The 26,175-nt window shown below is 48.9% G+C and overlaps 1 protein-coding gene and 1 pseudogene across 1 annotated transcript; both read right to left on the reverse strand.

The window, feature by feature from the left end:
* Positions 1-2,254: 2,254 nt before the first annotated feature.
* Positions 2,255-5,538, reverse strand: LOC117019363 (thyroid transcription factor 1-associated protein 26-like; annotated as a pseudogene).
* Positions 5,539-16,798: 11,260 nt separating this feature from the next.
* On the reverse strand, positions 16,799-22,664 carry RPS15A (ribosomal protein S15a). Its single transcript, XM_033101852.1, has 5 exons — positions 22,521-22,664; positions 21,406-21,543; positions 20,889-20,968; positions 18,060-18,145; positions 16,799-16,933 (listed from the first exon to the last, which is right to left on the reverse strand). The coding sequence occupies exons 2-5, from the start codon at positions 21,536-21,538 to the stop codon at positions 16,840-16,842; spliced, it is 393 nt and encodes a 130-aa protein (XP_032957743.1). The 5' UTR covers positions 21,539-21,543; positions 22,521-22,664; the 3' UTR covers positions 16,799-16,839.
* Between the last annotated feature and the right edge of the window lie 3,511 nt (positions 22,665-26,175).

Genomic DNA, 26,175 nt, shown 5'->3' on the forward strand with positions numbered 1-26,175 from the left:
AGGCTCTCGATTTCGTCCGCACCAGCTTCCCCACCAAGCGCCAAGAGTGGGTGCCCTGGGTTCCTTGGTGCCCCGTGTTACCATCTCCCAGAAGCACCCTGACAGGGGGTCTTCAGGGCAAGGGTTCCAACCTCCGGATGCCCCTCCCAGCGGTCTTTCTCCAACGCCATTTTGCAGCTCCACTACTTTATTTCCTGACGTTCTGAAAGGCAGGCATCCCTCTCTAAGTGAGGGACGGTGACACAGGCATTAGGGCTGTCCTTTAGGGCGCAGTAGCAGAACTCTGGGTCCAGAATTAGACAAACCCTACCCTGTGACCTGCGGTCAGCCACGTAACCTGAGCCTCGCTTTCCTCCACCAGAAACTGGTGATGATGCTAGTTCCCTGTCTCCTCAAGAGGCTGAGGATTAAACATGGGAACAGCCCCCGCATCTGGCGCACACTACAGGAAACAGGCTGTTGCTGAGACTAAGTGGCTCTTCCTCACTGGGCCACGACTGAAGCTCCTGGCAAGGCATCCATGTACCTGAATCAGTTGGGTACGTTAGTTGCCAGCCACTGAACCTGAAGCTGTCTGACTTCGGGAAGTACGGAATTTGCTGGAAGAACATGAAGCTGCTCAAAGGGTCTGAGGAGAGACTCGAGAAGCAGGCCTGGAGCAGCCAGGCAGGTCACGGGCGCAGGGGTCTCTAGACCAGGGAGTTTCGAGCCCACAGTCTATTTCTGTACAATACCTGAGCTAACGATGGCTTAAGGGGTTGTCAAAGAAAGAAGGAGAGGAAGAGGAGGAAACATCATACGTATGTGGCCTACAAAGCCTAAAATATTTACTGTCTTTTACAGAAAAGGTTTGCCAACTACTGCTCTAGACAATCTCACTTAGGTGCTGCTGTCAGAATGAAACTGCTGTCACTGCATCATTCTACACGTTTTTATAAGCAGATTGCAGTGGTTTTCAAGTATGGTGAAGCCGACAGATCGAGAGACAACTGCCATTGAAAAGACAGCTTGGAGTGGCATCAGTAAGATGGCAGCGTACGAGATACCAGCCTTCATCCCGACAAAAACTCCCATGAGACAGCCACCCACAAAGGAAACCCGCCCTGGGAGGGCTCAAGAGCCCAATTAAGAGCCTACAGCAACACAGTGGAGTGAAAAAAGAATATCCACACAGAAAGGGCTGCTGGGGACATGCGCTGGGCTCAGACACCTGCAGACGGCTCGGAAGGAAGAAGGGGAGGGGCTCTCAGTATGGGCCATGCAGTGGGTGCCATCGCGATGGCCAATGGCCAGCTCTGCGGAGGACCCTGGCAGCTTCTGCCCGGAGGACCTCAACAGCCCCTGCAACAGCCACAGACGCCCCCCAGCTTTCGTAGCTGAGGACCCCTCCGTGGTCATCGGCATGGACCCCAGCAGCCGGCTCTGCAGGGGACACACAGCTTTCACTATTGAGGTAACCACCAGTCATTGCCAGTGTGGACCCTAGCAGGGCACCGCCCCCCAGAAGGAGGGGCTGCTGTGCTTCCCCAGGACCAGGGAGGCCAGTGCCCCCAACCTCAGCACGCCCCAAATCTGAGAGATGCAGCTGCTCTGCATGAACCCACCCTCCAGATCCCGGTGTCAGGGGGTTACCTTCAGCTGGAACATCCCCACGATTGAAAAAGAGAGCAGGGGGTGCCCTGCAGCCTTCCCCACTGAAGACACACCTAGTCCTCACGTCCACAGCAGACTCACACGGCCTTGGCCATTTGGGGTCCTTCTCCGAGGCTCCCCTCTCACTGGGCCTCCCCGGAAACCGGAGCCCCCATGTCCCACCCAAGCAGCCCTCACAGACACCTATACATGAATGTATTTCCCCCCAAAACCAGTCCACAATGTCTGGAAGGAGTGACTGCTCCGTCAGAATGGCAGACACCAATGCTTTGCATTGCCTGCAAGAAAAATGAAAGAATCAAGGAAACATAACCACCAAAGGAACATAATAATTTTCTAATCACTGACCGATGCTAAAGAAATGCAGATCTACAAATTGCTGGGCAAAGAATTCAAAATAATTTTATTTTTTTTAATGCAGAACATATATAAAACATTTTCTTTTGTGAGAACAAAAGTATTTGGACATTTTATATTTAGCATAGCTTAGCAATCCGGCTTATGTTGACACAGTTAATTGTTGGGAAGTACATTACACACAGAAGAACTCAATGATAGACAGCAGATATTTTAACCCCTGAGTAAAGACAACATGTCTGATTTAATTTTTTCCTTTTATTTATTTAAGAAGATACTCTACTTGTAAATTCAAGTTTCGTTGACCCTTTGTAGTCTTTCTCCTCAATATTTTAAACACTTCCGTTTTCTTCTTTTTGGAGAGTCTTGGAGTTTCTTCTCTCTCGTTTTCTCCTCTCAAATGCTTGTTTCTTAGCAGCGTGCTTAGCGTGTACCTGTTCGTATTCTTCTGGTGCTTTCTGAGTTGATGTTTTCTCTCTGTTGTTCCTTGGACTCGTAATGGAGTTTACCCTTTCTTCTCTCCCTCGTCCTCCTGGCTGAGGCTGGACAGTGCTCTGTGATCTGCAGGCAAAGTGGTCAGCGTTCCATTCTCCTTCTGGCAAATCCTGATTAACTTGCTCTTCTGATCAAGTTAAGGCTGATCAACTTTTCCAAGTTGCTTCCCGAGTCTTTCCTCTTCGGCTAAATAGACATGTTTCAGGTGATCAGGGTCTCAATCTCTGAACTGGGAGTCCTGTGAGGTTCGGGTCTTCTTTTTCCCTCCATAGCAATCTACAGATCCAATGCAATCTCTAGCAAACTTCCAACGTCATTTTTCACAGAAATAGAAAAAAATTCTAAAATTTCTATGGGATCACAAAAGATCCTGAATAGTCAAAGCAAACTTGAAAAAAAGAACAAAGCTGGAAGCATCACAATTCCCTATTTCAAACTATATTGCAAAGCTATGATAATCAAAATAGAATGGCACTAGCATAAAAACAGACACATAGACAAAGGGAACAGAAGAGAGCACATATACAATCAACTAATCTTTGAAAAGGGCACCAAGAATACATAATGGGTTAAGAATAGAGTCTCTTTAATGAATGCTTTTTGGGGAAACTGTATATCCACAAGCAGAAGAATGAAACTGGATTCCTTTCTTATACCACTCACAAAAACTAACTTGAAATAGATGAAAGGCTTAAATGTAAGGCCTGAAACTGTAAAAGTCCTAGAAGAAAACATACGGAAAGAGCTCTTTGACATTGGTTTTGGCAATGATTTTTTTTTGGATATGACACCAAAAGGCCGGGCAACAAAAGCAAAAAGAAACAAGCAGGACGACATCAAACTAAGATGCTTCTGCACAGCAAAGGAAACCACCAACAAATGGGAAAAGCAATCTACAGAACGGAGAAAATATTTACAAGCCATCTGTCTGATAAGGGGTTAATATCTAAAATACATAAGGAACTCACACAACTCAATAGCAAAAAAAAAAAAATGATTAAAAATGGGCAAAGGATCTGAACAGACACTTTTTTTCCAATGAAGACACACAAATGGCCAACAGATCCATGAAAATGTGTTCAACATCACTAACCACCAGGGAAAGGCAAATGGAAACCACATTGAAATATTACCTCACACCTGTTAAGAAGACTATTATCAAAAGGAGGAGACCAGAAACATTGCCGAGGGTGTGGAGGACAGGAAACCCTCGTACACAGGTGATGAGGATGGAAATAGGTACCGGCAATATGGAAAACAGCACGGAGGTTCCGCAGAAAATTAAAAACAGAACTTCCTCATGACCCAGCAACCCCACTTCTGAGTGTACATCCAAAGAAAAGGAAATCAGCATCTGGAAGCGATGTCTGCACACCCGTGTTCACTGCAGCACTGTTCGTAACAGGCAAGATATGGAAGCACCCTAAGTGTCCATCGATAGATGAACGGGTGCAGAGGATGGAGTATGTGTGTATATATAACAGAGTATTGGTCCCCTTTAAAAAAGGAAATCCTGCCCTTGACAACAACAGGAGAACCTGGAGGGAATTATGGTAGGTGAATAAGCCAGGCAGAGAAAGACAAACACTGCACGGTTATCACTTATATGTGGAACCTTAAAAAAAAAAAAAAGTCCAACGCATAGACACAGAGAATAGAATGGTGGTTTCCAGGGTCTCAGGGGTGGAGGGAAAACGGAGGAGATGCCGGTCAGAGCAAACAAACGCCCAGTGATAAGATGAATAAATGCTGAGCATCTAATGTACAGCCTGCTGACTACACTGAACAATACTGTATTAAATCCTTGAAGTTTGGTGAGAGTGGAACACATTAAGCGTTCTCACCGAAAACAAGTAACGACGGGAGGTGATGGACGTGCTCGGTAACCGACTGTGGTAACCATTCCACAATCTCACGTACATCAAATCACGCTGCACACGTGAGGACACAGGAGTAGGGAGAGAAAGGGAAGCTGGCTGAGCCACCCCCAAGAAGCCTAGGCCCTGAGGGGACAAAGGACCAGTTAGAAAGAAGGTCAACAGAACCTAATCTGTGGGCTTCCCACACATGGCGCTCAACAAGCCTGGTTCAATCACCATGAAACACTCAAGAGCGGCAGAGTGTTTGGGGTTTTGTTTTTGTGTTTTCCCAATCAGGCCAGGAGGGACCCTACACACTGCCCTGTTCTCGTCACATTTTGTCTCCACTGACCCCAGGCGCAAGTCCTGCTAAAAAGGAGGCTTGTGAGACCATGTCCGAAGCAGATGGGTTGAAGGGCAGGGAGGGAGTGCAAACTTACCCTATGGTTGGTGCATGTTAAAAATTCATCCCTGGCTTGCAAGGTCAAAGTCTCCCAAACTGCCGTTTAGAAGCTCCTAATACCTGAATGAGGGAGTCTAAGTTCCTGCAGACAGACGAATGCAGTGAAACAGAACGTGAGAGACATGAGGGATCAGCTACTCAGAGAATCCAGACTCCCTCCACCAAGGAAAATCCCACTTGTAAAAATCAGAGGGTTATTCAGGCTACAAAATCTGCTTCCTAATTGAATAGGAAACTTATCCAGATTCCTGAGGAAAAACCCAGACGTTAACGCGAATTCCCATTCAGCCAGGAGTCAAATAAACAAGACAACTGGAATCACCAGCTTCCCCACACACCAGACCTACAGTTTCATGGGGAAGGAAACAAAAGAAAATCACTCTCTGACATCTGGATTTTGCTCTGACAAGCCAACTGCCGAAAACTGGACGAAAGAGGCTGGGCTCACAGTTCCTAGTCTCTCCACCAGCCCCTTCCCCGCCCCCCGGCCCCCCACCGCCCTCCGGAATCTCAGCAGAAGCCCAGTCACATCCTGTGTGTTCCGAGTGTTCAGATCCTTTAAGAGGCTGGCTCAGGTCCAGACAGTCAAGAGAGATGTGTGGTCGGTACCTCAGTGGGGGAGAAGGCCCGGGGGGGGGGGGGGGGGGACGGGGAGGGGCCGAGGGCTGGGGCAGATGGAGGGCAGGCTTGAGCAAACGTGACCTTCCACATAGCACGAAGGTATTTGGATTTGTTCAAGTAAAGCCCACCTGTTCGACAGGTAGTTACAACACATGTTCTCCACTCCCCTGGAAAAGTGGCTGATGAGGCGGCACATCTGTCACTGGAGAGTGGAGACAGCCGCAGTGGTGGGTTTGGATTCTAACACTGTTAAGAACAGCTATTATGGTTCTCTGAGCGTGTCCTGAGCCAGACGCCGGACTAAGCTCTTGACGTGTTCACTCCTTCGGTCCTCACAATCAACACAGGAAGCAGAGCCGTGGTCAAAACCGAGGCCAGGGGTGGACTCTGCCTCCACCCAACACTAACTGTGTGGCCCAGGGACTTGACTTCTCTATGTCCCCGGCTTCTCATCCTTAAAATGCACTAATGACGGTACCCACCTGGTAATGCTGATGTGAAAACTGGACAACTTACGTATTGTAGGAACAGCGTCTGGAACACACCGCGTATAGTACAAGCACGGCTATCATCGTCACCATCCCTTTTCACAGCTGACACGACTGAAGCTCCAAGGTAAGAAGGCTAAGCTATTCCCCTCAGTCCCATTCTACCGCCAAGTTCGTTGTCAAGGCCCTGCCCCCATACACAGACTCCCACTCCCACAGCGGCTAGATTATACTCCACAAGCCCGTGTCCTCTGGACGCCTCACCAAGTGGGGACACCACATCATGTACTCCGTGCTTTGGGAGCATCGTGCCGGAAGCGCAGATGGGCACCTACCCCCCCACGTGTTGTTACTGTAACAGCAAGACCGAACACGTCAAGCAGTGGTTCCTCGGTGTTATTTATTCTAAACACATTCTAGTCCCACCCTCACGGCCCCGGAACAGGCCTTTATTTCCAGTGAAGAATGGAGACAGGAGAAAGATACGGCAGTTGGTGATTCAAGGCTATTTTGGTTTCCTCTTTTTCTATGCCCTTCTTCCCAATCCCCTCCACAAAGGAGAAAAAGAAATAAATTTTGGCTGTTAGAAGGACGTTACGCCACAGAACAGCATTCGTGGATTCAAAACTATTTCTTGAGGACCTTCTATGTGCTAGGCCCCGGGCCAAGCTCAGGACTCCACCTCTGCAGACAGGACTGGCTTCTGCCCCGTTTCAAAGAATCCTTGCAACGCGTGCAAGGGCCTCTTGTTGTCTGAGGCCTGCTGTCCATGTCATTTGAATTAACCGTGTAATGACTGATCATTTCAGCGGCCCAGGGCCCTGCTGGTTCCCAGGGGTCCACACTTTCCGAAAAGTGCTCTGAGCATTTCCAGGGGTCCCTAAGGGGTGCCTTATGTACAGTCACTCATGAGCCCTGCCCCATCAGGAAGCACCTGCTCCTGGAAGGGGCCGCACCCTCTATCAGAGGTCCACGGCGGCCTGGAGAGTGTGGGAGAATGACTCCTCTTTTGTGTCTTGCCCTCGGAGAAGGTCCCCAAATGGGGCTGCTCGGCCCTCAGTGTCTCACAGGTTTTAGAGCAGCAGACTTTCAGTGTGTACATTCAACAAAGGCCTCATCAAATGACAAGAACACGCTCGGAAACACGCCTCTTCTTGGATTAAGAGGCCTCGCTGGCCCTTTCTTGGGCCTATGAGGGTCCCATCCACCCTCCAGGACATGTTTCAATCCCACGAAGATGAGACCTCAGCTGTACCTGTAAGAAACTTGGCTTCCAGGGACCTCACCAGGTCTCACCCCTTGGCAGCAGGGGGGAGGACAGCCATCACGTGTTCAGGCTGTGCAGCATCTTTCTTTTTAATTGAGGTAAAATTCACATAAAATGAGCCATTTTAAAGTGTACAATTCAGTAGCATTCAGCACAGTGTTGTGAACCCACCACCTCTACCCAGCTCCGAAACAATTTCATCACCCCAAAAGGAAACCCACACCCATTAAGCAAGCGTCCCCACACCCCTCTTCCCGGCCCCTGGCAAGAACTAGTCTGCTTTCTGTCTCTATGGATGTACCTATTCTGGACCTTTCACATAAATGAGATACTGTGACCTTTTGGGTCTGGCTCCTTTCGCTCAGCTTAACGTTTGAGATGCATCCACTACAGCATGTATCGATACTCGGGTTCCTTTTTACGGCTGAATGCTACTCCACTGGACGGAGAGACCACGTTTGGATTTTTCATTCTTTGTGCGATGGACATTTGAGTTGTTCCTGTATCTTGGCTCGATTGTGAATACAGCTGCTATGAACATTCGTGTACAAGGATTGGTTTGAGTATGTTTTCAGTTCTTTGGGGTGTATTTCAGCTCTTGCGACTTGCTGGGTCACATGGTAATCCTGCTTCATTTGAGCAACTGGCAGACTTTTCCACAGTGGCTGCGTCGTTTTCCAGTCCCATTAGCGACGTGTGAGGGTTCCAATTTCTCCTCGTTCTCCCCAATCCTTATTTTCCACTTCCTGATTATAGCTACCCTATTGAGTGTGAAGTGGTCTCTTGTGGTTTGGACTGGCATTTCCCTTACAATTGACTCTATCTTTTTAAGAGCTTGTTAGCCATTTATGCACCTCCTTTGGAGATGTGTCTATTCAAATCCTCTCCCACTGTAATTGCCATGTTTGTCCTTTTGTTGTTGAGTTCTAAGAGTCCATTATATATTCTGGATACTGGCCCCTAACCAGATACATGATTTGCAATATTTTCTCCCATTCTGTTGGTTTTCTTTTCACTTTCTCGATAGTGCCCTTTGGAGCGTGAGCGTTTTAAATTTGGGCCTAGTCTAATTTATCTATTTTGTTATTGTTGCCTGTGTTTTTGGTGTCCTACCTAAGAATCCACAGCCAAATCCAAGGTCATGAAAATTTACCAGGTTTCCTTCTAAGAGTTTTATGGTTTTAGCTCTTCCATTTAGGTCTTCGATCCATTTTGAATTGATTTTTGTGCATCGTGTGAGGCAGTGGTCCAACGTCCTCCTTTTGCATGTGAATATTCATGTCTCAGCACCATTTGTTAAAGACACTGTTCTTTCTCCATTAAATGGTCTTAGCACCTGGTCAAAAATTAACTGACCATAGATGTATTATCCATTTATTTCTAGACTTTCATTCTACTCTATTGACCTGCTTGTCTGTCCTCCTCCTGCGACTCCCAGGATGGACGCCGCCCGCTTCCTGGTGGACACAGGTGTCTCAGGTTGTGCTCATTGTTCTTGACTCTTCTTTCTGCTCCTCAGACTTTCTGAATCTCAAATGACCTATCTTTAAGACCACTGATTCTTTCTTCTGTGTAAATCTGGTTTTGAACCCTTCTAGTGAATTTTTCATTTATTACACTCATCAGCTCCAGATTTTGGTTCCTTTTTAAAACTCCTGTCTCTTTATTGATATTCTCTGTATGTTGAGACTACATTCTCCTGGTTTCCTTTAGCTCTTTGGGCATAATTAAGGCAGCTGATTTAAAGTCTCTGTCTAGTAAGTACAATACCCGGGCTGCCTCATGGACAGTTTTTATTCATTTTTCCCCCGTGAATGGCCAGTTTGTTTCTTTGCATGGCTTATGGGCTTTTTTGCTGTTAATACTGGATATTTTGAACATGTGACAACTCTGCAAGTCAGATTTTCCATCCTCTCCAGGGTTTGCTGTTGTTTGCATGTTTAGTGACTTTTCTAGACTATTTTTGTAAGGTCTAGTCTTTGGCACTGAAGTCTGTATTCCTTTAGCTTATTGGACAACTGGTGTTTTGACAGAATCACCTTAAAAGCCAGGAGCCAACAAAAGACATAAAGACTGCTTTTTAAAGGAAAGAAAAAAATACTCTCAAATTATGCTAATTGGATCTGGGTCCGGACTCTCCTGAAACAGTTAGCCAGGCTATTTATAATTCTTCCTTAGCTTCACTTCCTACTCACAGAGCCCGAGGACCAGCAGGAATGAAAGCTCCTCAAGCCTTTTCTGAGTATGTGTCCCCCTCTTGGCCTGTACTTGGCATTCGCAATCCCCTGGCACACACGGAAGCTTTGAAACGCCCTATTCCCACGCATCTCTCTTTTCCAACCTCTTCTTTCCCAGGATTCTTGGCCTGTTACGTGTCCCAAGCGCTGTCCCGGGCCCCACGCTGCTGAGGCCAGCAGCTGTGCCTAAAAAAGCTTTCAGCAAAGACCCCTGGAAGCTACCCCAGCCCTGGGAATGCCCCGTCCTAGAGGGAGCCACCAGACAGACAGACACCCATAACCACAGTTCTTGGGGGATGAAGTTCCTTACTGCTCCTTCTGGCACCAGAAACCAGCACCCGAAGTTGGGCCGCCGTCCTCACGGCCATGTACTGTGGGGGATGGAGGGCCACAGCCCTCTTACCAGAAACCAGCAGTTTCTTTCTTCACCAAGTTTCCTCCTGTTGTTTTAAGTTTCTGACTAGATTCCAGAGTTGTTCAAAAGCCGATTCTCACAGTTGTTGCCAGCTCAGTAGCTGTCTAGGGGGAGGGATGGCGCCCTGGATTTCCCCAGGCCATCGTTTTCGGTTGCCCATCACCTTTTGAGCACTTGCCGTGTCTGGGAAATTCCTGTTTCGTGAGTCTGAAGATCCCTCCCCACGGTGGCGGCCGAGACTTGTCCCCAGTCTCCCTGGAAGCCAGCAGTGCACTGAGAGCCTAGCAGCGTCCGCCCTGCATCTCAGAAATACACCAGAAATGAGATGTATTCCGGAACACGAGTGTGCTCCTGCCCCTCAGGAGCTCTGCTTGGCACTGGTGCAGCACGGTCGGTAATCCTAACCAACCCATCTCGTAACCAACACTGTTGGCGCCCAGAAGACATTCTCCTCACCTCTCGCCCTCCAATCTCTAAACACAAGTCTGTCGGCTGAGGCCTCTGCCAACGCTGCTGACAGCCACTGCTCCCGAGTATGCGGAGAACTGGAGTGGTGACAACATTTCAGTGAGAGGAAGGACAAACTAATTAGCTTCTTAATTAACATCCCCTTCTCTGGGGCTCGCAGGCAGCAGACTGGCTCACCGAGGGTCGCTTTCCAGCACGGCTCAGCATCCAGTTTTCCGTTTCTCTTCAAGCTCCTGATCGTCGGAGCTGAGGAACATTTCGCAGTTTACACAATTCATATCACTCTCGAGATGCAAGATGTGTGAAGGGATACCAACTCTTTATATTAATAACTACACTGACACTGAATATTAGAATTGCAAAAAGTTATGTAATAAAAATGTTACACAGCAAGATTAATCAAGTTGTTTTCAAAATATTATGTTTAAAATTTTCAGCTTTAAACAATTCTGATTTAAAACTTTGAGATTCATTACTTATATAATTTGTATTTTGCCCAGTAATTTCATGACTTTTGGATATTTTAGAAAGCAACTTTGATAATTTTTTTGAACTTAAAATTTCTATTTTTATATTTACTTTCACGTATACTTCCTATGAAAACGTTCAAATTTCTGTATTTTAAAACTACATAATTACACTTTATATTTTTTTGTCTTTTGGATCCTTACTGCCAGAACATAAAATATGCAAAAACTTTTATCATGACAACATACTTAGTGATTTTATGGAAATGAAAAGAAATAAATTTGATGGAATAAATATATCATAGTTTATAAATTATAAACACCTTTTATTTCTCATCCAAATACTGCTGGTCCATCAACTTGCTCAGATATAAACTGTTTTCTTTAATGTTTTGCCAGCTTCATATAAAACCCGATTCGTTTGCAATTTGTTACGAAGTTAGGTAGGAAAATAAAACATACTTTACTCAACATCTTGTCAGCCTGGTTCCTAACTTGTAAATCCACAACTATCTGGCCCACAGGCCTCTCTGGGGACTCTTGCCCTGGCACTGTGTGCTCGCAGGGAGGGGGTGAAACAGACCCAACAGAGCAGCGCTCCTCAGCCGGGGTGACTGTGCCACGCAGGGGAATCCGGCAACACCTGGAGACATGCTTGGTTCTCACCTGGCATCTAGTGGGGAGGCCCAGAATGTTGCTAAACATCCTACAATGCACAGGACAATCCACCCCACCCCAGAATTATCCAACCCACAATGTCAATAGCGCCAAGGTTATTCTACTAATAGTGAGGGCGATAGAGAAGCCTCCCGAAAGAGTAGGGACCAAGAACTCAGGAGCCCGAGGGACGCAGGACCACAGAGGGAGCTGTGATGTCCCCAGTGGAATGGGCCAGAGAGAGAACGGGCATACCATCCCTGGCTGCAAAGCTTCCAAACAAGTTCTACGGCCTTTCCAGAGATTGTTACCTTATATGTTCAGTAAATTAAACCAGCGAGAGGAGGGGTTCTGTTTTTTTCCAACCGAGAACTCTGACTACCGAAGCAGGTAGGACCAATATCCCGGCCCCTGTTTGACAGATAATGAGATTGGTCCCCAAGAAGTCCCAGAGCAGGTCAGTGAAAGACCTGGAAGAGCTGCGGTAGTTTACAAGTGACTAGAATTTAGCTCAAATTAGTGCCTTTAAATTTACCTTTATCAATTTATTTTAAAGTTAGATCAAACTAGCATTTTTTAAAAATAAAAAAGTGATTCCTTGCTCACACAACGCAAACATGGCCAAGGGCAGGAGTGCAGCTGTACCCCAGGAACAACTGGGGGCCCAGACTCAACACCACGAGGACCTGATCCGTCTCTTCTGTGTTCAGACATTCCTTTGTTATCACTCCAACTGGCTTTTTCCACACGGCAGGAATTATGGCCATCAAAAGCACTCAAGGTTCTTATCTTACAATTTCTACCATTTTAAAGAGTCGAACCTCACATGCCCCAAGTTCAAAGTATCCTAAGGTACCTTCATCATGGTTTGAAGCAGGTGCCCCACTCAGCACTGAGTATACGTCAGAGGGCTGAGAGCTGGGAGTAGCTAAGAATCACGTGGACGCATGGAAAGAAAGGAAAACGGAAGGTAACGGAGAACAGGGGACACTATATTCTCCTCACATCCACTCGAAGGCGGCCAATCCCTCCCTTTTCCTTTGCGTCATGTAAGAAGCCCTCACTAATTCCACATTGCTCTAAGCACCTGTATCAGTAGGTTAGCAACAAACCCAAACTGACAGGTTGTCTTGTTCTTCCTACTCCCGTTGCTGAATGGCTGGATCTGGGCTGCGTCACCCTCAGTCGCAGGCCTGGGTGAACAGAACAGCCACTGTGGCACAGTACCCATCACTGTGGCACAGAGACCTTGCCCCAGTCACTACATGCTCCAGCACTTCTGCTCACAACGCATCCGTTGGCCAGAATTCGTCACGTGGAATGTGCAGGTGCCTGGCAGGGGGAGAACCTGTATTTCACAAGCAGCTCTAATTTAATTACCACTGTACTTCACAATCATGCTATTGAATCTTCACAACCATTAGAAGTAGTACTATTATCCCTATACGAGCCATGAGCAAACTGACGCAGAGAAGCAAGGCAACTGGGCCAGGATCACACAGCTGCCGACCGATGAAGCCAGCGTTTGATAGCCAAGTCCATTCTCTTAACCACATTCACTTACTGCCTCCCTGACTTATCTTCCATGCGGTCTTCAGCGCTTCCGCTGCCCACCGGATCACTTAAAACATAAAAAGGGGGGAGCTGGGGGCCAGGACGGTGACCTTGAACTGCATCATGCCCCCATCCCACTCCATCCCATGCTACCCGGAGGCTGACTTTTGGGGCCATGCAATTCTGCGAACGTAACACGATAGCACAGGTGCTGGACAGACTTCCACTCTTCTTATAAAAGCTCGCTCCCCCACGGGAAGGGTCAGAGATGACATCCCCCTCTGACAGGCCACATGCTGGGGACACAGGATCAGTGACAGGGCTCCCGCTGTGGGGGACTCAGCCTGTCAGAGGTTAACAGGCTCCAACCAGGACGCAGTGGAGATGTTTCTGCACCTTGTACCCCGGACACAGCCAGCATCGAAACACGAGCTACACCGCAGACAAGAAGGGATGACAGAGCGCAGTAAAGAGCAAACGGGGGCTGTACTTTCCAAGCATTTACACCCTGACTTTGCCACTTCCTAGCCTCTTGAACAAATGGCCTCACAGCTGTGCTTGACTTTTTTCACCTGGAAAACCAGAGCCAGTAATAGTAGCCATGACGTAGAATTAACTATACGTCAAGCTTAGTTCCCTGCCTGTCACACGGGAAACATTTCACAAGCACTAAAGACTATTCCTAAGGCATTCCTACGTTTAGGAGAGAAAAGATAAAGTACGACACATGCTCTTTGTGAAGATTTACGGTGGAAGCGCCATTTAAGCAGGATCTTGGGAACGTCTCTGGGGACGAGGAAAAGGCCTTCCAGGTGGGTGAGCCACACGCAGAGGCTCCGAGGTGGGGACATACGGGCTCAATCGAGGGTTTAGGACTGGCAGGCAGGTTTTGGGCAGCAGGGAGTTAGGCTGCAAAGTCAAGTGAGGATCAGGTGTCTTCGGGGTCAGCAGTGGAAAGCAGCCTCACCGTCCGGGGTGAAGGAAGTCATCCTAGCTGGCGCAGGCTGTAACCGCCTCGCCCCTTCGGAGGCGTGTTACGCGAACGAGGGTGGGCAAGTCAGCCTCCACGTGAGAACAGCATGACCGTGTGCTGCTGGGGGTGGGGGTGGGGGCCTAGGCAGTGCTTCTTTTCCCTTTTGAATTCAGTCTTTTAGCCTCTGCTCAAAGGCTCTATACTCTATAGATGGAAATGTTTCGCCAAGAAACATGCAGGGATACCGACTGAACGTCCTTTCAGAAAGGTGTTTCCCTGGCCTGTATGGATGGATTGCAGGCTAAGAATCCAGGGCCTGGGTAAACGCTCAGGCCCCCTTTAACATGACTCCCAGGGCATCTGGTGGGCCCAGCCGACCCCGATGCTGTCACCCCTCCCCATCGCCCAGGTCTGCACAGGAGCACATTGTGGGTTCACGACAGAAAGCTCACCTGGCTGGAGCCCGCCCGTCATTCTGCCAGCAGGAGCCTCAACTGTCACTGTCTCCAGAGTCCCTGGAGTCCAGACCCTGCCAAGCAGCCCCAGGTCATGAGAATTCTACTTACTGGGTCTCAAACAGACTGAGGCCATCAGCTTCCCAGTAACAAGAAGCACAGGGGGCTACCGTGTTTCCCCGAAAATAAGACCTCGGCCAAACAATCAGCTCGAATGCGTCTTTTGGAGCAAAATTTTGCTCCAAAAGACGCATTCGAGCTGAATGTCCAGCTAGGTCTTATTTTGGGGGAAACACAGCATTAAACCCATCAACTGGTCATCCAATTTCCCTTATCCTTTTTCCCCAATCCCCGACCTCTTCAAAGGGCACAGAATCCCCACTAAATGCTGATGGCAAATGGGGCCGTTTCTTGTCCTATTCCAGTATTTGTAGTTCATGCCCAGGAAGATGATTCATTCATGTCAACACGTGCTTCCCGGGAAGCAGGTTGGGGACCAGAAACACAACAGTCAGCAAAACCCAGCACCGCCCTCCCAGAGTCCACAATCTCGGAGTTAAAAGAAATCAACAACCAGCTAAGGATTCTTCTGGACTCACTTCACCTCTGTGCCTATCAAACAACTGTCTACACGACTGTCAAGTGCTTAGTAACTGCATTTAACACAAGCTCACCTTTCCCTCAACCAGAGGTAGGTTTCCCATTATACAGATGAGGGAATCACAGCTGTTTAAAGCAGACCTCGTCTGGCCTTCCAACGCCCCCAAAACATGTCCTCTCACTCATGACCCCACATCAGAGGCCCCACACCCAGACACGTCTATCAACTGCTTTCTTCCGCCATTTCCACAAGTAGAACTTACCAAGTGGGGCCGCCACTTGCCTCCTCTCCGGGGCGTTTGCACTCCTACTTATTCTCTAGTCGTGAAGTCACTGAACTACTGAAGCTGGCCATGCCCTAGGCCCCCGGCTGCTTTCCCAGCTCTCCTTTAGCAACCCCACGAGGTAGGTTCTACCTTTTCACAGAACAAGACTCACAGTTGTCACTCACTGGGAGATCACCGTAAGCCATGCCAGTGACAGTGACGATACAACACTCCACCTAGGCTGCCATACTTGACACTTAAGTGTTTGAGAAATGCTTGACACCAGGAAGGCAGGAAGTAGCCCTAGGGGATAGTTATCCAATCTCAATGGGTAAGTGACATTTACCCTTTTCTGAAAAAAGAAAAAAAAAACCAAACCTATCATTCAGCTATCGATACCCAACACCCTACGAGGTCTTGTAACCAGGCCTGCACTACAGCAGCTTTCTTTTGCTGTGGCCCACACGACCAGGAAGAGCAGCTGCCGTCTTTCCCTAAGGCTGTGAGCTGCCCCCGTCACCGCGCTCCCATGACAGGCAGGCAGATACTGCCAGCGACAGGCTGATGACCCGAGTTCTTCTTCCAAGCCTTTCCCCGACTTGGCCAAACCGACCAATCAAAAACCAGGACAGTCTGGGCGGTGCAATACGCATCACCAGTCATGTGTGGTTATTAAAAGTGGTATTAAGGCGTGTTGGCTTCAGATGTAAATACATGGCCAATAAATGATTTCAAAGAGCAAAATTCCATTCGTCTTTTTGTATTGTTAAAATTTTAATTTTCAACAAAACGCTATAAAAAAAAATCAACCCTGCCTTTGTCTTAATGTGGCCACATGAAGCTCTGTACTGGACAGCATTGCCCCTAGAAGGGGGAGTGCAGGGAGCCCTCAGACATTTCACAGAAGCAACCGTGCCCTTTGGTGGTTGAATTCTTTATAAGCGTTTCCCAGGTAAAGTGGTCCAGCAAACGAATTCACCCCAATTCCAGGAATGTACTTGTGACATTCCAGAGTCACCGTAAAACTGGTTTTTAAAAGACGTTCATTTTTTTAACTGCCATTTAACACACATATATTGCTAAGGCGTTACTGACTTGCCGTCCAAATTTACCTTGAGCTGAGCCTTGGGGAGCTGTGGGCGCCAGCTGTCTGCTCCCGGCTGGCTGCCGTCTTGAGCACTTACACAGGTAACTAACCACACACTTTTGAGGGCAGTTTACAACAGTGCGTGAGATGTGTATTGTCAAGGCATCACTCCTCCTGGGTTAACACAAGACTCCAGAAGGAGAGCTTCGCCACCTAGACCCCCACCCAGATCCAACCATCCAGGGCCAGACCCCCTCCTCCGCTGAGCCATGTGCGGGATGGCGAGTTATCCCAAGTCAAGGCTTTCTTGTTCACTGCAGGGAACCGGCCTTCACCCCGTAACACAAAGGCTGCACAGTGCGCAGGCGCTCTTGCTACTCTGCTGCAAAGTTCAAAACGACCGAGTGAAGCACCAGAGTCCATTGAGGCATTTTATTTGCGCGTATGTATTACATCCCTAGAAAAAGAATCCCAGGATTTTCCCTCCTGTGTGTTTTCGTCTTGCTTCTTCATGGTCCATGATGCCCGCTGAGGTTGTCAGTACAATGAAACTATGGAGAGTTAAAAAAAAATGCTGGTGAGTTTTTCCTAAATAGTTCAACACAGAGCCACTTTCTGGTACAGAAAAACACCAATACTCATCAGTGCTTAGACGCCTTCCCAAAATAGACAGAGACGAATTCTGCCTACACAAGCTGGCAGTGCACAGGGGACGACCTGACTTCTGGAACCAAAAGACTCAAATCCAGAGACCTCAGCTACACGCACTCCCCAGGCGCTGCCTGGGCTAACACTGAGAAACGAGGCTGGTCAGCTTCACTGCAAACAAAGACTTCTCTACCTTCAAAAATGCCCCTTTCTGCTCTCAGGTAAGGACTCAAATCATTTAAGTGTTGCTATAAATTTGATGGAACTGTTTCTGCCACTTACTGTTATGTGTGATCACAAGATACTGTACAGTTACGTGGACAATGCGACTCCCACCTGGCCTGTCTCGTTTTTATGGGGATCGAGACACATAATGTGGTGTCAACTGTGAGGCAATAAAATCAGTATCACATCAGAAATGACTCGCTCGTAACACTACATACAGTAACCAGGAAGGGGGAGTCTATCCAACCACGTTACCAGACGTGTGACTGGGGGGCTCGGGCTTCAGACCCTAAGCACAGCCAGATCAAGTGCTTCCTGTGTCAGCCCCCGAAGTGCTTTACCAGCACTGCATCAGGCAAGAAGAGAACGTGCAGGAGAACTACTGTCAGTCTTACACATGCCGACATCAAGGCTATGATTTGTCCAAGGCCTCACAGCTTTAAAGGAGGGAAACAAGGATTGGAACTCAGTCTCTTACCAAGGATGAAGATTTTCAAATCGGGTTTCCCCCAGAGGCTTGGGGTTCAAAAGGAATTCTGGCCATAGGGGGGGAAACGTGGAACATATATGAGCGCTATGCCCTGAACCGAAGAGCAGACATTAGCAGGGACACCAATCTGCCGCCTCGGCCTCAGAAACCGAAGCCTCACATGAAATGCGGCAGGCAGCACGCGAGCTAGTCCCGAGTCCCGCTGGCTGGGAAAGGCGGTCATTACCACTGGGGTAACCAGGCCCCTCAGCTCAAGCCGAAGTGCAGCACAAGCCTCAGCGTTAACTTGCCTTAAAGGAGGAAAATGGACTCACCCAAACTGGCGGGACGGGAGCAGGTTGTTCTGCCATTTTTCTAGATCTTTGAGTTGCACGTCAAATCTGGGGCTGATGACTCCACACTGTAAAAGCATAACAGGCAACACCGTTCACACTTCACCGATAACAGAAAAACTGAATAATGAAACAGCATTTACCACTGCTGATCAGTCATATAAACCAAGGAACTCAATGTTTAACGGGTTAGGGTTACTATTCTGTGCGATCTTTGATATGCCATTTGAAAAATATACTGAATTAACACTATGCCAGCCTTGGGAGGAAAAACAAAGCATTAAAGTGAGCAAGAGGCGGGACACAAGGCAACCCATGGCAGCGTCAGGTCGTCAGGTCATCACGTGCGTCCCTGGGGGCTGGAGAGCTGTCCCAAAACAAAGTCAGACAAGTAAAACCAGCCAGACTGCTTTTACCTAGTAAAGCGGAAGTGAATTTGTAGGATCTCAAATCCTTCTGATTGCACCCAAAATGCAAACCCCTAGAGTTTGTAAAGAACAAGCGCCACAGGCACTAACCTGAAATCTAAGGGGGCTGCTCCACGCCAGTGAAGTCCCGGGAACCACTTCCGGGGCATACTACGCTGCAACCCCAGGCCATTTTTCCAAACACACCTGGCAAATCGGACGGGAGGCAGAAAGAGCCGAGTTCTTGCCTTATCCCACCTGCCTGCTACCGAAACACAGCAGCCAACTGTCCTCCACAGCGAGCGCTTCCAAGTACCAAAGCACCCCACGCCAGTCACCCCAGCACGGGCCAAGCCTCAAACACAACACCTGTGCAAACCCCACTAACGGGCCACGTGAGTTTACCCGTGGGTTCACTCCAGGTCCGCCTCCATCACCCGGATTAGAAAATGGAAGCTGGCGGGACCAAAAGCCTCTTTAACGAATTAAAGTTAAACATGACCGCCTGCTCACATGCCTGCTCCACGAACCGCGAGTACACTGACAACTATCCATGCACACAGGCTCCCGCTGTTTACACCAAGAAACCATCACCTGAGGACACTCAGGAGTAGTACCACCCAAGTGTCAACTGCAGAGCTGAGAGAGCAGGCAGGCAGCTGTGTGCACGTCCACAAGACAATCACTTAAAACACTCCAAGATGCTTAATCATCGACTAAAGGAGACTAGGAGCTGAGAACTTACTAGTCTTTGAGCAGTTCCACCTCCCGAGGCAGAGCTCTGAACCCACCGAAACGGAAGGCGGACCTGTCAGGCCCAACTGCCTTGCGCTAGGAAGCCCACGCAGGTCCTCCTTTTCAGGGTATGACCCATCCTATCAGCTATGACGTCACTAGACTGCCAAAGGCACCGATCCCACACCGGGACAGGGACAGGAACAGGAATAGTCAGTTCTTTCCCCAAGCACCCGACAGGGAAGACCCACTGCGGCCTCCGCTCCACAGCACCCAGCGTTTAATGCCAGCAGACTGCAACCAGCACCCCTTCCCAAACGAGATGAGTCTGAAGAGGACGCATAAAGACCAGAATCTTCTTCATTTCTCTACAGATTGTGAACTCTCCCTCACTTCCCAGCCCCATTACATTTCTACAGTAAGGGTATATCCATCTCTCACATGAAGGAAATTGAGGCAAAAATGAGGAGAACTCAAGTCAGAGAAACCAAAACCACTGTTTTGCCCAAAATCAGACAGGTAAGAGCAGGGCCTAGGTTTCAACTACGTCTTTAGCCAGAATTTTCCAAACTGGAATACCACAGAAGAATGCCACAAATGAGTCCCATGAGGGAAACGCTCTGTTCAAACTTAGTTCTCAAGTTATTACGTACAGTCAATGTTCAAGAACCTGACCCGCAGCACTTCAACTTAAAGAGTTTTCCAGGAAACTTGGACGTCAACTCGGTCTTCTGCAGGACAGTTTTCAATGTGCCATGACTGTCTCCCACTGGTTACTAACAAGCTGAGACCTTGAGCAGGGCCCAGGTCTCAGCTTCCTTCCCCCTAAAAACAAGGAAAAGCACCAACACACATCCTCTCCTACTTCAAGAACACTCTGAGGGTCAGAGGAAGGAAGAATAGCGACTCCAAATCCTTCTTTGGGATTGGGTTCTGAAGGTTACAAGTAGAAAGAAACAAGACTCACTTGGTTATCCCTGAAAACCCTTCTTTGAAAAGCTACAAACCTGAACACAGAAAGCAGGGTAGCAGCTCAGGGACCCTAACTAGCTTAGACACCTGCCCTGAAATTCCCTGCAATCAATTAAACCACCAAGTCAAATGGATCAGAGATCCACCGGGTTATACTGGCAAGTCAAAGGGAAAGGGAGCCAACTTCAAAGACACACACAGCCTGCATCAGCAAAAACAGACGTAGTGACGTATCGATATTGTGAGAACCCCACTGTGTTCAGAAAACCCAACAATCACCAAGAAAGAGGAAGGACAAGTCATTCGCACTGAGAGCATCTGTGGCCTTGGCCACCCACGTTTAAGCCAGTGAGATGGGCAGTGTACCCTCCAAGATTCAAATACCAGAACCATCAGAGTTTAGTTTCACCCCCAACCTCCTGCACCTCCTTCAGGCAGCTCGTACACCACAAACACTAGTTCCACTAACAATTCTAGAGCAAATACAACCCTGGAGAACAAGGTAAAATGTGGGTGTAAAAATTAATGACTTTAATCAATTCCTAACATTTTTTTCACCTAACGAAATAAGCAAGCACACCACCACCATTTGGTTTTAAAAGCGCAATTAATTACAACACATTTAATTACAATTAATTACAACACTTTTAACACCACCATAGGTATTTCTTAAATGTGGAAAAGCATCAATTCTTACCTTGTTTAACCTGCCCGTGAGGTTCACAACAATTTTCCCCGCTCTGTGATCATCAATGATTTCAAATTCGCCAATGTAACCTACAGAAGACATGATTAAATGGCAGATGCCAACTGGACAGACCTGAGTCTTTATGCTCCTCTCGCATTCCTCCTGCTTGCCTCCTGTCTCAGTGCCTGTCTGTAAGCAGTTTTACAGGACAGCTGCTCTGTATCAGAACGAACTTTTATAGTCTAAGCAATATTTAACATTTAAGGGGCAACACCCGAAACCACCCGCCCTGCAATCCTACCAAGGGGGTTACTGCTTTTCCCTTTGTCCCGTCCTAGCATCGCACCCCAGAGGCCCGAGACGAGAGCGTCCCCTGTCCACCCCGCCCACAGCACAGCTGCCTTGGTGCCCAGGTATCCTGACACTTTGCTCCCCCTGTCCTCCCAGTCCCCCGGCCCCCATTTCTACAGGACCAATCCCTTAAAAAGGATTCTGACACCGGGACCGAAACGCCAGCTGCACTTACCGTGCTTCATCATCACGGTGAGGAACCGGACGATGACCTTGGAGCACGGCCTGATGAGGACCTGGCGTTTGCCGCGCTTCTCGGCGTTGTTGATGCTCTTGAGGGCATCGGCCAGGACGTTCATGCGCACCATCGCGGCTGTGCGGGGAGCACGAGACGGGTGTGAGCGCCCCCGCCCCCGTCGCCCGCCCGTCACCCCCGGTGGGGACGCATCTCCCTGGGCCTCCTACGCCCCCGTTCCTCTGGCGCGGCCGGCGGGCCCGCCGCATCCCCGGCGAACGTCAGCTCCCGAAACGGAGTCCCCTACAGCGGTTCTTCCGCACGGGAGCCGCGCGTCACCGAGGATGGTTTGCGAGCTTCTGTCGCCAGCAGCCACGGTACCATTAACACGGTCCTTCGGACCAGCTCACGCGCGGTCAGTGTCGTCCCTTTGTCCCAAAGACGCGACGGCACCACAACCGTCCACCTGACCCCCGTACGGATTAAGGCGAAAACGCCCGGCCGGGTGTCCGCTAACACCCGCTGCGGCCAGCGGCCCACGGACACGAACGCCCGCAGGACACTGGAGTTTTCGAAGCTGCGGACGGAGCCCCGAGCACGCGTCCTGCGCTCGGCAGGAAGCACCCGACCTGCTTCCTCAAGCTCCGCACAGCGAGGGGGAAACGCTGGGGCACGAAGGCTGGGTCCCCGCCACCCGCCAACCCCGGGCCGTTTTCCCGGCGGAGTGTCCCCAGGAACGCGAAGCCGCGCGGCCCACGACGGCCACCGTCCCCGACGCTTCCCGTCGCCCGGAGCCACCGCGCTACCTCAGCCGCCACGGGCAAGTCCTGGCGCCGCCGACCGGGCCGGGGCTGCTGCCTCTCCCGGCGGTCGAAAGCTCAGGTTCCCGCCAGAGCTGCGGCCCGCGCGACCCATAGGCCTGGCTGCCCGGAGTACAGAGCGTGGGACGCTCGAGTATGACTGTCCCCTACACCTGCCCAGGTCCCCACAAGGCCAGTATCCCCAGCCCAGACGGGGCCCGGCATCCTCGCAGAGCACAGAAGTCGGGGCTCGGACTGCAGGATGGCAACGATAGCCGACGGATGGTGCCGGATCGCTCAAGGAGAGCTACTCACCCGCACGGAAAGATGGCGGAAAGAGGACGGGAGGGGCGAGCGCACGGAGTTATGGGAAGCGAGCAGGCTATCGCGAGATTTTCAAAGTAGCGCCAAAGGAGGACACCCTTGTGGAAGGTGGCGGATTCAGGGGCGGAGCCTCTGCAGGGTGGGCAATAGAGAGTCGATGGGCTCGACCGGAGAGGAGCGAGGTGAGGCGTTTGTCGGAGTGTCGACTGACGACTCCCTTCTAGTCCTGAATCTGTAACAGTAAAAATAGACAACACGGTCCTAGATATTTGCTAATGTTTATTGCAATCACTGTTCATCATTTAGAATAAAATTTACTACTTGCGCATTTGTAGCATCTCTGTAAGGACCCAGAGAAATGGGTAATTGCCTCTGCGGAGGACCTTGGGAACTGGGATGGAACGCTTGCTTTTCTCCCTATACAATTTTGTGTTGTTGCTTGCCATGTGTTTATATATTACATTTTGAAAGCAGTCTTTTTTTTTAAATCGGTGGTTCCTTTTGACTGTCCCTAAATCTTAGAAATTTACTGGGGCTCCAGACGTTTCTTTGGAGTTCTGGGACACAGTTTGGAAGAAAGCCACAAATGTTTTGAAATACACACTCAAGATTCTGAGCCAGTGGCTCTTGTCTGCTCTTCTGCACCGGCACAAGCAGCAATTCGGATACATCTCTTAGTGAACTTTCCCCAGATACAAACCGGGGGTAATAGTAATACCTCTCTCTTAAAGGTTGTTGCTGAGATAATGGTGGCAAACGGCTTGCACAACGTCTGTCGAGTCTATTTTGACAACGGACAGAGCTGGGAGGAACAACTACGGCTTGAAGCCCGGGTGTCGCATCCCCTACAAGGGAGTGAATTCGGCCTCCTCTCTCGATCTGCTCTGCGTGACCTGAGGTGTCACCTAACATCTGAAATATTTGCAACAGCCTCCTTCCCTCACTGTTTCCACCTTTACCCTCCCTTCCACCACCGGTCTTAGGGCAGCCAAAATGACCTTTTCAAAACTTGTATCACACAGATCATGCACTTTCCAGGGACTCCCATCACCTTCGGTCAAATCCAAATTCCTTACCAAGCTTACAAGGTCCTTCGTGACGGGCACACCTGGCTCCTTGCACAACACCCCAGACCTCATCCCCTATCTCTCGCCCCTGACTTGGGGAGAATTCCACCCCAGGGCCTTTGCATTGCTTTTCCCTCTAACTTGAACATGCTCCCCCAGTTAGCCAGGTGGCTCGTTCTCTGGCATTCCTCGGCTCTCTGTTCAATCACACACATATACAGCCTCTTCCCCATCCTCCCAATCCCATGGCCCTGCTGAATTTTTCTCTCTTACCACCTGAAACACTGGAAGTGTATTTTCTGTCCCCAAACAAGCAGGGACTAAGTTTTGTTCACCACTGTACGCACAGCTTCTAGAGAAACTATCTGGCACATAGCAGGCCCTCAACACATATTTGACGAATAAATGAAAGGGCAGATCAGTTTCCCCATCTGTAAAATGGGATGATACTACCAATCACTTACATTTGTGTGAGGATAAATGAAATAATCCATAAAAAAGAGATTAACACAAAACTGGCAGAGTGCTCAACATTCTTTATTAGTATAAAGCCTCTGGCTGCCACTCCCCCAAGTGAACCCCAGGAAAGCAAAGCTCCCAATTTGAACATCTCAGGGATATAGAATTCTCTGGTTAAATATACATTACAAAAGGACTTTGTTTTTAAATGAAAATTTCCTTGAAGAACTGGTTCCCCTATACTTGCGTTTTACTGAAAATGTGGAGTCCACTTTGAGGGCCTTAGCAATGGTGGGGAGTTAAGTGAATAAACCCACTTTCCTCCAAAAGCTGTATGTACCATACATAGAAAACTAGCACCATCCCCTATCTCTTTACATACTTTATTCATTCATCCATTCATTGAACAAACTCAAAATATCACGTGCCAGGTGTGCCCTGTGGTGAGGGGACAAAATTATGGTCCTGACCTTAAGAGGTACGGATCCCAGTGCGGGAGATGGACCTGGAAATACCACTACAATGCAGGGCAACGTGCCCTATAGGGTGCCAATCCCAAGTGCTGTGGGAATGCGGAGGTGGCCTGGGATGTTGCCAAAGCTTTCAGAGGAAGTGCCATTTGAGCCGTATCGTGAAGGGAACTGACTACCAATTCATGCCGGTCACTAACTGCTTCCTGCAGATTAACTCCCTGAGTCTGCAAAACAAATGTGGTTATATAACACCCCTACTACCTACCCCATTTCACAAAGGAGAAAACTAATTTCAATCTTTTTTTTTAAGGAGGTACAGCTCAGTGGCCCATGTGGGGATCGAACTGGCAACCTTGGTGTTAGCTCCACTCTCTAACCGACTGAGCTTACCGGCCACCCCCTAATTTCAATCTTAAATTGACTCCAAATCTTAAAATTCTGCTTTCATTTTACAAGTCAAAAGAAAAAAAAAAAGAGCGTCTAAGCTACTGATTACTTGGTGGGGTTTGGATCTAGGTCTACCTGATGCCCAAATGTGAGGGTATGTGGGGCACAGTAGATATTCTAGATTTCTAACAGAGCTAGGAGGACATGGACTAAAGATGGGTAATCTCAGAATGGCTGGGTGGAATCGGGAAATGGGGTAGAGGACTGGAGAATGGAGCACAGGGCCATGTCGAATTGCTTCAAGGTGTGACTTATGCTGTTGCCACACTGGAAGCTGCTGAGGGCTTCAAATAGGGCTGATCACGATCTGAATGGTAACAGATTTGGCAGATGAACTGCTGGCGTTAAAATCTCATCTCCTAAAAACTCCCAAATCCCTTCACTCTTCTTGGCACAACTAACTCCAAATGGCCTCCTCTCAACATCCTGTGAAATCTGGGATGGTAGGACCTCTGCTAGAGGGGATGCCACAGCCAAGTGTCGAAAAGGGACTTTTCCTGTGGCCAGAGCGGGCACCAGGGTAGTCAGGCTGGCCTGGACAGGAAGCCAGCCAATCAGATTGGCCTGAGAAGTAATCACAGCTCAATGGTGTATGACCAGCATTTCAAAGTATCAGGCAACCGTGGGGTGACCTATGGTGACGTTGGGTTGAACTTCTCTTTTCTGGACATCACCAAACCCACCAGGAGGCTCCAAGGAAGGATCCATATATTTTTTTTGAGGGGGGGTGTCGCGTCCAGCGCAACATGGGCAGTGAGGGTGCAAGAAGGGGCAGCTTTGGGTTAAGTTTTAAGAAACATACAGAAACTTAATGTAATTAAATCTCAGAAGGCCAGGGGTCTCACATTTCTGAAAGACTGGAGCCCAGAATAAAGTCGACTGGAGGTTTTTATTGATAAGTACACAAGGGAGTAGCAGTATTTTTGGCACGGTCTGTGAGACTCACTTATCACGTTATAGAAACAACCCAAACCAATTATATTGATCTTCAAACAGCCGAAGCAGAAAGTCCTTGAGGTGAGGTATGCGACTCCCTTAAGGGACATACATCACATGTTGAAATTGTTTCACAGAGCTGAGCAGAGAGAGCTTAATCTTACCACTCTCAAGACTTTTCTCCCAATTAGATAAGAGGGAAAAATCCGAGCCAGCAGCGGCTTTTCCCAGGCAGGGGGAAGGGGAGACAAGGCCCCTTCCCAA

The sequence above is a fragment of the Rhinolophus ferrumequinum genome (assembly GCF_004115265.2).
Source record: "Rhinolophus ferrumequinum isolate MPI-CBG mRhiFer1 chromosome 15 unlocalized genomic scaffold, mRhiFer1_v1.p scaffold_54_arrow_ctg1_1, whole genome shotgun sequence".
NCBI lineage: Eukaryota > Metazoa > Chordata > Mammalia > Chiroptera > Rhinolophidae > Rhinolophus > Rhinolophus ferrumequinum.